General features: G+C 37.9%; 1 protein-coding gene across 1 annotated transcript in view; it reads left to right on the top strand.

Annotated features, from left to right (window-relative positions):
- The window catches only part of eif2ak4 (eukaryotic translation initiation factor 2 alpha kinase 4), a 57,858-nt gene that overhangs the window by 18,800 nt on the left and 26,075 nt on the right, over nt 1–12,983 (top strand). The window contains exons 16-24 of the mRNA XM_063007324.1: nt 800–904; nt 2,842–2,905; nt 3,043–3,122; nt 4,631–4,732; nt 5,410–5,460; nt 5,552–5,788; nt 7,666–7,741; nt 11,521–11,642; nt 11,875–11,924. Of these exons, the coding sequence (XP_062863394.1) occupies nt 800–904; nt 2,842–2,905; nt 3,043–3,122; nt 4,631–4,732; nt 5,410–5,460; nt 5,552–5,788; nt 7,666–7,741; nt 11,521–11,642; nt 11,875–11,924 (887 nt within the window). The remainder of the gene's footprint in view (nt 1–799; nt 905–2,841; nt 2,906–3,042; nt 3,123–4,630; nt 4,733–5,409; nt 5,461–5,551; nt 5,789–7,665; nt 7,742–11,520; nt 11,643–11,874; nt 11,925–12,983) is intronic.

The raw sequence follows: 12,983 nt of genomic DNA, 5'->3' as shown, positions 1-12,983 counted from the left end.
TCAAAGTGTCATTTTGTCAGTGTTGTCCCATGAAAAGATATACTTAAATATCTGCAGAAATGTGAGGGGTGTACTCACTTTTGTGATACACTGTATACTTGATTTTATTACATTTCACAAACATTTCCAGGCAGCACAGTGGCTCGGTGATAAGCACTGTTGCCTCACAGCAAGAAGGTCCTGGGTTCGATTCCCAGGTGGAGTGGCCCAGGTCCTTACTGTGTGGAATTTGATGTTCTCCCCGTGTGCACTCCAAAGACATGCAAGTGAGGTGAATTGGAGATACAAAATTGTCCATGACTGTGTTTGACATAAAAACTGGAGCTGATGAATCTTGTGTATCCAGTAACGACCGTTCCTGTCATGAATGTAACCAAAGTGTATAAAACATGATGTTAAAATCCAAATAAATAAATAAATGACACAAAAATATCCCAAACTTTATGTTAATGGGGTTTGTATTGAAAATTAAACACTGAGTGGGTAAATGTATGGTACTCTGAAGAACTGGTGCTCTGTCTATGGTGTGTTTCCACCTTGTGCACAGTGTTTCTGTGTGGTATTGGTACCCCAGCTGCCTTGATCAGGATGAAGCTGGTACCAAAAATAATTGAGTGAATGAAGCAACTTACCTTCACTGAAAATCTTACTTCAAGCAGTGTAAATCAATGTTTCTGAAGGCAGTACATGTTACTATAGGTCAGATAAGTTTTTGTGTAAACAACTCTTACAGGTTTTCTCTATCATAAATAAGTAAGTGCCTGGGGCCTGTATAATTCCCGTCTGTGTCTCTCCCCAGGGAATGATCCACAGAGACTTGAAGCCTGTCAACATCTTCCTGGACTCTCTGGACCGTGTGAAGATAGGAGACTTTGGCTTGGCTACTGACCACCCAGCTAATGTGGTACAGCATGCATTATAGATACAGCTCTTTATACAACAATCAGCCAGAACATTAAAACCACCTGCCAAATATTGAGTAGGTCTCTTGTGCCATGAAGACCTCGGTCCCGTCAAGGCACGGATTCCATAAGTCCTCTGAAGGTGTCTTGTGGTGTCTGGCACTAAGACATTAGCTGCATACCCTTTAAGTCCTTCAAGTTGCAAAGTGGGGCCTTCTCGGATTGGACTTGTTTGTCCAGCACATCCCACACATGCTTGGTCAGATTAAGATGTGGGGAATTTGGAGACCAGGCCAACTTGAACATGTTCCTTAATCCATTCCTAAACATTTTTGCAGTGTAGCAGGGCACATTATCCTGCTGAAAGATGCCACTGTCATCAGGGATTACTGTTGCCATAAAGAGGTACATTTGGCCTGCAATAATGCTTAAAACGTTAAGGTAGATGGTGCTGTCAAAATAACAATCACATGAATGTCAGGATTCGAATTTGCCAGCTGAATGTTGTCCAAAGCATTATTCTGCATACTGGTGCATCTCTACCCCAGAAAAGTGGTGCGCACACACACCTGGCTATCCAAGATATTTTAGACCAGGCCACCTTTCTTCCATTGCTCCATGGTTCAGTTCTGATGCTCACATGCCCATTGTAAGTTTTTTCGGCAGTGGACAGGAGTTAGCACAAGGACTTTGACCGATCTGCGGCTTCGCAGCCCTATAAGCACTAGGCATTTTCATCAATTTGTGCTACAGTGGCTCTGTTGTAAGATTGGACCAGATGGGCTAGCCTTTCCACAAGCCTTCCCACAAAACTCTCCATGAGCAACTCCATGTTTCTTTTACCAGTTATTGTTGGCAGCTACTAACTGCTGCATACCGGGAACAGCCCATAAGTCCTAACGCCCTATTCACTCCAGCTGTCTGTGGTTTTTATATTGTGACTCCATGTTTACATACACTACTGTTGTATTGTTATGATGGGTCAAAAACATAGCTACTTAAATTAATTGGTATAATTAAGGGTTATATTATGTAATGTAACACTGCAACATCAAATGCCTTCTAATTTTGTGTCGATTATTATTTTATTATATAAATAGGGCCAGTTTAATTGCATTCATTAAGTAGCTAGAACAGTGGAAGAAAACCTTAACCATCACCAAACATATCTGCCATGAATTAAAAGCTGTCTGGTTTTTTAACACACCCAAACACTGCCATATAACCCCACTACTGCTCTCTGTTTAGTGGTTTCCTGTAACACACACTTTCAGTTTAAAGTAGTGATGCTTGCCTGCAAAGCCAAAAATGAACCAGCTCCAATCTATCTTACGTTTACAGAGGAAACACTTTGTAAGTCGCTCTTGATAAGAGTCTGATAACTACAGAAATGTAAATGCTGGATCATAGTTAAGCAAGCTTTACTCTACCAGCACCTTTTTCCTAGACCTTAGCTGGAGATCATGTTTTTGATTCAGATTATTTTTAGAAAACCTGCCATAAACCAATGATCGAGCTGTAAGCATTGTTTGGATGTATGCGATGTGTTTGAATTATTTAGTTAGTGAAAAATAACTGAGATGCAAGTTTGAACGATTGGCTGGACATTTACACAGACACTATCGTATGGGAGGGAAAAAATTGACATTTTATTGCAGTATAGTTGCAGTCTCTTCTGTCTGGTCAAGATACCTAGACTAGCAGTGGCTGATATGGAGAGCTTAGCGTGTCTCTCCAAACATAATGCAGCTCTATCTGGGACTTATGTGGTCGGTGATCATAAGTGTGCTAGAGGGGGCATGTGATGATCCTAAACCTCCTCAGCCAGCGCAAAGTCCACTCTGTGTGAATCCACTCGGTGCTGGTAAACATCACAGTCCTAGGTTTTTTTTGGCTTGTTTTAGCACTGGACCCTAAGCACATGTTTGGTCTCTTACAGGCTTCAGGCAAACTGGAGGTGGAGGACAACAGCTCAGCTCAGGTGCTAAAATCTGATCCAACAGGTAAAGCAAAGCCTAGTTCTTTTCCACCCAGCGGATCTTTTATACATTTAGTGCTTATTTCTACTTTTATTAATTGTTTTTTAATTAGTGTTCAAAGTATCATGTACCCAACCTGTTTGAATGCATTTCTTAACTAGGCAACTTGACTGGAATGGTTGGCACTGCATTGTATGTCAGCCCAGAAGTCCAAGGGAACACCAAAGCTACTTACAACCAGGTAAATCTGACCTTAATACATACAGGCTTTTGACTTTGCTTCTATGAGTAAACAAAAATCTGGATTTAAAAAAGAGGGGGAGAAAAACACTTTCAGTTTTTAATGTTAGTACCTTATTTTTGCAGTATCAGGGTTATTTTTGGCTCATTTTTCTTGCCAAATATCTTTTATTAAGGTTTTGACTATCCCATTTGAATGGAATTTGTGCTCTTTGTTTGGGTTTGTCTTGCTGCCAGGTTTAGTTTCTTAATGAGACAAATGTTCCTTTAGTATGTAATGGTTTATCACTACATTTCTGTTTTCTTAGATGAATAATGCTACCAGAATACTGTACCAGTGGGTTTGTTGATCATTTTAAATAAAAATAGAAATGGACAAATAGAAACAAAAAATAATAAAAAGAACTAAATATAACATCAGTCATGCTGTAAAAGACACAATCATGTGTAAAAAGTGACTTAAAACTCAAATAAATAAATAAATACATAAATGGCTTATCTGCTGGTGTATAGTCTGACTCTAAGATAGTTAAGAAATATGGTGTGGTGTGCATGTCTGGGGATGATTTGTGGTTTGTGGCTTGTTGGTTATCGAAGCAATTGTAGTGACAGGGCTGTTTAAAGTGTTTTCTGTTCTATTGTGGTCTCAGAGAACTTTACCATGATTGCTATTCAAGTGTGAAATCTCTGTCTTATTTTAATATTAATATTTATATTTTAAGGCTTTTAAATACATCTTAGTTCATATTTATAATTACAAAACATTGTATGTTTGAAGTGTGTATATGCACTGGTAGCATATTAAATGAAACCAAAGTAGTTAAGATAGATAGATAGATCGATCATCGATATTAATCCCAGAGGGAAAGTCAAGTATTACAACAGCTCAAGATACATCAAAAAGAAATGAGTAAGGCTCAAGGTACATTAGAAAAAAATTAAGTAAGTAAAAGACTCAGTTAAAAATTATTAATTAAATAGGCTCAAGGTGCACAAGAAATATTAAGTATTGCAGTACAATGTTGGTAGGTAATAAATATATAAGTAATATGTAATATAATAGAAAAATTACAAAAGTTTCTTGGGCATTAAATATCCATAGATGTGCAATGACAAACAGATCATGCTTCATGTAAATAATTATTTTTTTCTTTCTCATTCATTACCTTTATTTAAACAGGGAAGTCACATTGAGATTAAAAATCTCTTTTACAAGTGAGCCTTGGCCAAGACAGCAGCATATAACACAAAATTACTCAATCAACAACATAGGGAGGATATATGCACATGTATACATTTAAAAAGAACAAGCATATGTATTAAAAAATTGTGACGTTTACTTTAAATTCAGTCAAAGAGATAAACTGCTTCAATTTAAAAGGCTTCTGTAAATCATTTTTACACTATATAGAAAAGCATTCAGTTATTATGGTATTAAGTGGTTGTGTTTTATTTATTATTTCATGACTAAGATTAACCAGTATGATCTTTTGTATCTTGTGTTTTTAGAAAGTGGATTTGTTCAGTTTGGGGATCATCTTGTTTGAGATGTCTTACAGACCAATGACCACAGCATCTGAACGTATCTCTGTCCTCAGCCAGATAAGAAAGGTGAGTAGAGGTTATTAGTTAAGGCTAAGATAAAATATATTTTATTCTCTTTGTCTTCTTCATAGACAATTTGATGTTCAGGTGGTCGTAAAACCTATTGCATCTGATACTAGATAGTTGGGTGCATTTTCGAGTCGACCCATAGATCCTACGTGCACTACCACTGAGATTCAGGGTTTAAATTTCAGCTGTGCTATGGGCAAGTTGGGGGTCTAAGTTTTTCTGCACTTTGACCTATTGGCAGTCTGAAAACATGTAAAACTGTCATGCAAACTTGCTCCTGGCTTTTGTAGTGGCAGGGACAGTGGTAGCTTAGTGGTTGAAGCACTGGACTAGTAATCAAAAGGTTGCCAGTTCAAGACCCAGTACTGCAAAATTGCAACTGTTAGGCTTCTGAGCAAGGCCCTCAACCCTCAATTGCTCAAATTGTATTAGATAAAAGCATCTGCCAAATTTTGCAAATATAAATCTAGTGTAGTTAACAAGGCCCCATATGGTCATAAAGTTTTGGTCATAAAGTGTATGTGTCTTTTGACTATTGAAATGGTTAATTGGTTTAAAATATTACTTAATATATGTGCCTTTGATGCACTAGGCACATTTACAGCCCTGATGCCCAGCTATGACCTAGCACACTGAATAAGCAACAAGCTTTCCAATTTTTTCTCCCTTTGCAGGAGTCCATCATCTTCCCTGATGATTTTGGTGAACATGACACTGAGACACAGGTGAGATTTACAAGCGGCATTTATTAATTCATTTGTAACCGACAGGAGCCGGGCCTTTCTTGATCGTTTCCTCTTTACACTGTTGGTACAGAGGAAAGTGATACACTGGCTCCTAAATCACGACCCTGCTCTGCGACCCACCGCTGTGGAACTTTTAAAGAGCGACCTCCTCCCACCTCCTCAAATGGAAGAGTCAGAGCTACATGAGGTGTTGCAGCACACCATGGCTAACGTCATGGGCAAGGCCTACCGCACCATGGTGAACCAGCTGTTCTCCCAGAGCATCTCTCCAGTCATGGACTACACCTACGACATCGACATTCACAAGGTAGCACAGACAAGTGATTATAGCTATATAGATCAATAAAGGCTTTTCAAGGCATTAAAACATCAATTTGCTTGGTGTTATGTGAAAATAAAATACAGCCCCAAATCATAAAAAGTTGGGACAGTATAAAAAATGAAATATTTACAAAAAATTCCATGCAGTGTGTTTTATAATTACTTCCACTTTCTTTTCATTGCAGACAGCAAGAACCCAAAATATTTTATGTTTTATCTGCTCAACTTGATTTAATTTGTTAATATATATTAATTCCTGCATTTCAGGCCTGCAACACATTCCAAAAAAGTTGGTACAGGTACAGTTAAGGTCTAGTAATGAGGTAAAAAAAAAACTAAATAATGATGTGAGTACAAACAGGTGATCTCAACAGGTGATTATAATCATGTTTTGGTACAACAGCAGTATCCAAGAAAGGCTGAGTTATTGGGGGGCAAAGATGGGCAGAGGATCTCCAGTTTGTCAACGAATGTGTGAGAAATTAATCAACATTTTTAAAAACAATGTTCCTCCAAGAAATTGATGGATTTGCATATTTCCCTCTAGTACATAGTTTTATTGTGTAAAGGGCAAGGGTTCAAGCATTTTCAATACTGTTCCAACTTTTTTGCAATCGGGTAATTGGATGCACTAAAAAGGGAGAAAAGGGGAGAAAATGCATAAACAAAAAAAAAACCACATTAATATCATTATAGCCATAGCAAACAGCCAAACTCTTTATTAGCACATTCACACAAAGATAAATACTTTACACCTCAGCAATGAAAAGAATGTGTTAAATATAATATCCAAGTCCACAATATTGTGCTAAAGATTTGTATTTGGTCTGATAGGAGAAAGTACCTGTATTTGGGCAGAAATACCATTTTTAAAGTACAGCATCATTGGCTGCATTAGGATGTTTTTTTTCTGTAAAGCTCTTTAGAATGCTGACAGTAGTAGATTTTTTAAGGTTTGAATGTTAGTGAATCAGAGTATTTGTGCTATATCAATCTTGTACCTGCAATTGTGCAGGAGCCATGTATAGTACATTCCGAAAGTATTCAGACCCCTTGACTTTTCGTCAAGATGGATTTGATTTTGAATGGATAGACTTGCCATTTTTGACAGTCTACACTCAAGTACCCATAATACTGGGAAAATAAGTGAAAACATGTATTTAGATCTTTGTGGTGCCTTCTGTTGGCTTAAGTTATTGTTGAATTGTGCCACTTTTACTGTTCAGAGGACCACATGAGTAAAAACATTCCCTTGTTCGAGAAGCATAAAAAAAAGTCCACCACACACTGCACATCACACGGCTAATAATATCCCCACATTAAAATATAGTGGCGGCAGCATAACTCGAAAGGGTCGCTTCTCAGCAATTGGTACAGGGAGACAAGTAGACATTTAGGGATGCAACATCCTTGCAGAACTCCTTCTGGCCTGGCTATTGAATAAAGCATTGAATAAAGACTAATTTAATATTAGAAATATTCTAAACACCCATTTTCACCTCATCTTTATATGTAAATAAGATAGATTTGTAAAAATGGCAATTATATTCATTGAAAATCAAATTGCTGACACAATAAAGTGTACCACAGGTTATGGGGTATGAATTCTTCTCTTCTTTCCTGCTGTGTAACTAGGCATAACAGAATTACACTTTAGTGTAAATGCATTAAAATGATTCAGATTTTTTCTAAAAATAAAATGGCAATTTAATGCAAATATTGTGGTATAACAAAACCACCTATAGATGTCAGTATGTACACATCTATGAAACGCTGCTCTCATTGTATAGTCCATATGCAGGCTATGTTTAAACAAACAACAGCAACTGTTTCTTAACCTACTTGTGTTTTACTTTGCCGCAGGGCAGTTTTCATTTCAACAGTGCAAAACTGCAGCAGTATGTGTATGAGACGATCACCAGGGTCTTCAAAAAACATGGTGAGTGATTGTTTTAAAGCATCCCCCCTTTCTTTTTTCTGTATAGATTAATATATCTGTATACACACTATATGGTCAAAAGTATTTGGACATGACCATGAGCTTGTTGAACAACCCATCTCAAAAACAATTTTAATGATAATGAAATAGTGACCTCTATGATTCTTTCAGCTATAGCCACTCTTCTGAGAAAGAGTTTGAAATGAACGTGTTTGTCGGAATTTGTGCCCATTCAGTTAAAAGTCCCAGTTGATGTTCCAGTTCATTCCAAAGCTGTTCAGTGGGGTTGAGGTCAGAACCAAGAGCCAAGATTTTCTTCATGTTTTTATAGACTTTGCTGAGTGTTTGTTTGTTTATTGGGATTTTAATGTCATCTTTTACACTTTGGTTACATTCATGACAGAAACAGTAGTTATTTGTTACACAAGATTCATTACTTCACAAGGTTTTTATCAAACACAGTCATGGACAATTTAGTATCTCCAGTTTACCTCACTTGCATGTTTTTGGACTGTGGGAGGAAACCGAAAGCCCCGGAGGAAACCCACGCAGACACGAGGAGAACATGCAAACTCCACACATAAAGGACCAGGACTGCCTCACCTGGAGATCGAACCCAGGACCTTCTTGCTGTGAGGCGACAGTGCTACCCACCAAGCCACCGAGCCGCCACTTTGCTTAGGGCATTGGGGGACAATCATGTTGGAACAGGAAAGGACTTTCCCTAAACTGTTGCTGCAAATTTGGAAGCGTAAAATTTCCTTTATATAATTAAATTATTACACCTGTTAGCAATTGTGGCTGAAACACATGAATTGATAATTGATAATTAAGGGTTGTCCCAATACTTTTGTCCAGAAATATGAAGTTTGCATAATAGATGGGGTCTCGCTAAGACTATTCTAACCAGAAATGGTTTATCATTGCGGTTTGAATAGCAGTTTTTCTGTGTCTTAGCATTTTAGCTACACCTTAATTCTTTCTGTGTCTTAGCTAGGGATGTAACGATGCACCACAAGACAGTTAAAAATCGATTCACGTGTGTAACGATTATAATTGGTTTACACGTATAATGAATCGATATTCACTTTAAACAGCAGAGTGCACTGGCGCTATTCACCTCACTACAGGGTTGCCAGGTTCGGAATTTTCCAGCCAAATTTATTTGTGATAAAGAATACTTTCTTTATTTGTATTATTCATTTATTTATTTAATGTGGGATTTGTTTCTTTTTACACAAAAAGGGAAATGTGCAGCATTGTTTTGCATAGTTTGTACCTACACCAAAAATAAAAGGCCATTTATTGTTTAGATAAATGAAAGATACGCACAAATACAGTATTTTATTTATTTATTTAAAGAGAAATAATAAAAGGAAACTTTGTCATAAATCGTCTTCAATTTCATTTTGTTTAAAAAATCAGGAAAAAGTTGTATTGTGAACCCAGTATCATGAATCGCATTGCATCGTGGGTAGTGTATCGATACATCTCCAATCTTAGCATTTTAGCTACACATTAATTTAAGTTTATGTTGCTTTACAAGCTTGCAAGCAAACATGTAGCTTCAACATTTGGGATTTGTTAATAAGGTTAAGCCAACGACCCATGTAAACACAAGCATTAAATACATTTACATTTATCACATTTAAACTCGTAAACACCTTGTAGGGTGGTGTAATAAACTTGCACTACAAATAATTGTACATTTCTGACCAAAAAAACATTAAGAAATGCGACTAATACCATATGCGGCTCAAAACAAATACAGGCGCTGATGTATTTATGAAATGATGTAATGTTAAATGATGTAATCTGGTGAAAACGTTTTGATGTCATTTTTAACATTTTTAGGCTTCTTACCGAGAGTGAGCGTGTGAAATAATTGCTCTACTATAGTTTAACGAGCCTGTCAGTCTATGTATCCACTGTACATCCTCAATCCTAATTGGAAATGAATTACGTTTGGCTGGATCATGCTTTGTGTCACGTTGCGTAATTGCAAGGTTGGAACGATTACAGGCATTTACGCTAAGTGTGACGTTATCAGATCATCTGCAGCCAATCATTAGTCAGTAGAACTTGAATCACTTTGAATCTCCTTAATCAAAGCGCTTTATTAGGTTTGAAGCTTATTTAGTAATCTGTAAGTTATTTGTAAGTGCTTTTAAGTCCCGAGTTGCCGGAGCTCTGAGACTTTGCATGTTTGGCTGCTATTATAAGCTTACCAGGAAGAGTTTAAAGCCGAACTGGGATTGTTTTTATTGCTAGTATAGTATAGCTGGGAGGAGCAGAAGCAGGGAATGTATGGGTTCTGTATTCACTCATGACAGATACCATTTCTATTAGCTTTTGATTGTCCAGGGCTTTGTATAGCTGCCAACATGTTCTATTTTCTACGTTTGCTTTAATACATACTGAGAGCGTAACTGCTTTTTTTTTGTGAAATTACGTGCCTTTGTTTCACCATCTGTCTTAGATCATTTAAAGACTATTGTTGCTCAATATCAGTGGTGCCTAACTGGTTGCCAGTTTGGTGCTAGTTCCCTAAAATATATATATTCTTTATTGTATTCAATTTAGGCCCTGGTTTGTTCCTTCAATACATTACATTAGTTTAAAGAATCATATTCAGTGGCTCATACCTTCTGTCCAGTTTAAATGTACAACCCCAAATCAGAAAAAGTTGGGACAGTATGGAAAATGCTAATAAAATAAAAATGCAGTGTTTCTTACATTTACTTTGACTTTTATTTGATCACAGACAGTTTAAACCTAAGATAGTTCATGTTTTATCTGCTCAACTTCATTTCATTTGTTAATAAACATCCATTCCTGCATTTCAGGCCTGCAACACATTCCAAAAAAAGTTGGGACGGGGGCAATTTAGGGCTAGTAATGAGGTGAAAAAACTAAATAATGATGTGATTCCAAACAGGTGATTGTAATCATGTTTTGGTACAAAAGCAGCATCCAGGAAAGGCTGAGTCTTTGTTAAACAAAGATGATCAGAGGATCTCCAGTTTGTCAACAAATGTGTGAGAAAATGATTGAAATGTTTAATAACAATGTATCTCATAGAAAGATTGGAAGGGATTTGCATATTTCTCCCTCTACAGTGCATAATATCATTGAATCATTCAAGCAATCGGGAGGAATTTCAGTGCATAAAGGCCAAGGGCGCAAGCCCTTTAAGTTGAGCGCTCGTGATCTTTGATCCCTCAGACGGCACTGCATCAAGAACCACCACTCAACAATAGCTGATATAATCACATGGGTGAGGGATTAATTTGGCAAACCTTTGTCAAGCTCTACAATACAGAGTTACATGCACAAATGCCACTTAAAACTTTACTGTGCAAAAAAGGAGCCTTATGTTAACCATGTCCAGAAGCAGCATCGACTTCTCTGGGCTCGGAGGCATCTAGGATGGACCGTCACACATCTTTCACACATCTCACACATCAATTACCCAGTTGTATCTCATCTATTGATGCTGATCCATACTCTGACCAAATAGGGCACTACCTAACACACACCCCTTCCAACATGTGTGCAGTAGCCAACCGCTTCTTTTCACCTACGCAAGGCTTGTTCACACAGGGATCAGGATGGCGTATGGAGAGTTGCACCCCGATCTTTGTTATTCCTCGTTTCTGTGCCGGCACCTTTGATCAGCCAGCAGAGGGCGCAGCAGTGCAACAGTGATGAGGAATCCCTCCAATAGCAGAGCTGAGATTTATTGTCTGAATTGTACACATCTTTTTTGTCATTTTCAGGTGCAGTTAAATTGCAGACACCACTGCTCTTGCCCAGAAACAGAAAGCTGTATGAAAGCTGTGAGCTGGCCTGCTTTATGGACCATAGCGGCATGCTGGTCACCCTTCCCTATGACCTGCGGGTGAGTGCTCCACTATCAGCCTTCACTATCAGCCCTTTGGAAAAAGTCATTATATTTAGCATGCCTAACTTTACCTCGGAGCAGCACTGCAGAATGTGCCAGTCAATCAGTCATTCCAGTTAATGACTTACAACCTTGTTTGCATTTAAGTTTGCAGTCCATAAAGAATTTGATTGAACAGTGTATGTATGTTCTTATATTGATTCCTATTTATTCTTTTTTTTTTTATCAGGTGTCGTTCGCCAGATTTGTGGCCAGAAATAGCATTACACACATCAAAAGGTACATTTGTATTTCTTACTATATTGATATACAAAGTCCATTTCCAGTAAAGTTGGGACACTTTCTAATAATGCCGTATAACTAAAACCACTTGAACTTTTATTTGCCTGTAAAAAATGTAAAAAGTAATACAGTGTGATGCCTGCAACACAGTCAAAAAGAAGTTGGGACAGAGGCCAGATTAGACTAAGGTTATACAAGTAACACTGTTCTGGAAATTATTAGCAATTAGCAGTTTAACTGGTAAGACAGTGTTTCACAGTAAGCTTGTGAAGGATTTAGGTCTTTCACTATCTACAGTTCATAATATCATGAATAGATTTAGGGAGTCAGGGGAGATCTCTGTGCATAAAGGCCAGGAGTGGAAACAGCTGCTGAATGTATGTGACTATCAAGCCCTCAGGCTGTATCGTTTGAAAAACTATCATGCTACCGTGATGGACATGGACACACGGGTTTAGTAGTACTTTGAAAAAACGTTGTCACTTAACACAGTCCACCACTGCACCAAGAATTGTAACCTAAAACTGTTATACAAGGAGGAAGCCAGATATTACTTTTGCACACAAACGCCTGTTCCACTGTCATTTGAGATTGACAGAAAGGCAGTGGAAATGTGTTTAGTGGTCATCGGTGCCCATGGCATGAGTGATCTGCATATATGTGAAGGTACCATTGATGCAAGGGCTTGTAGTGGCATTTTTAAGATACACCTGCTGCCATTAAGATTACATCTTTTCCCAAGAACTTTCTCATGTTTCTTCCAACCAGACAATGCCAGGCCTCATTCTGCATAAGTTACTGCAACTTGGCTTTGTAGACAAAGAGTGTGTGTGCTTGATTGGCCTGCCTGCAGTCCAGATGTCTGGACTGAAGAGGAGAATCAGACAACAGAAACCACGGATTGTTGAGCTAATGAAGTCTTGTATACAGCAAGAACGGGCAAAAATTGCACTGCATCAATTAGTATCTTCAATCCCCAAATGATTAAATAATTAAAAGGTGACGGGACCCAGTTGTAAAATGCCTCTGTCCCAGCTTTTGTGTGTGTGTTGCAGA

Source organism: Trichomycterus rosablanca, chromosome 13 (genome assembly GCF_030014385.1).
Source record: "Trichomycterus rosablanca isolate fTriRos1 chromosome 13, fTriRos1.hap1, whole genome shotgun sequence".
NCBI lineage: Eukaryota > Metazoa > Chordata > Actinopteri > Siluriformes > Trichomycteridae > Trichomycterus > Trichomycterus rosablanca.
Note: the sequence above shows the minus strand (reverse complement) of the source record. Positions and strands in the feature narration are given on the sequence as shown.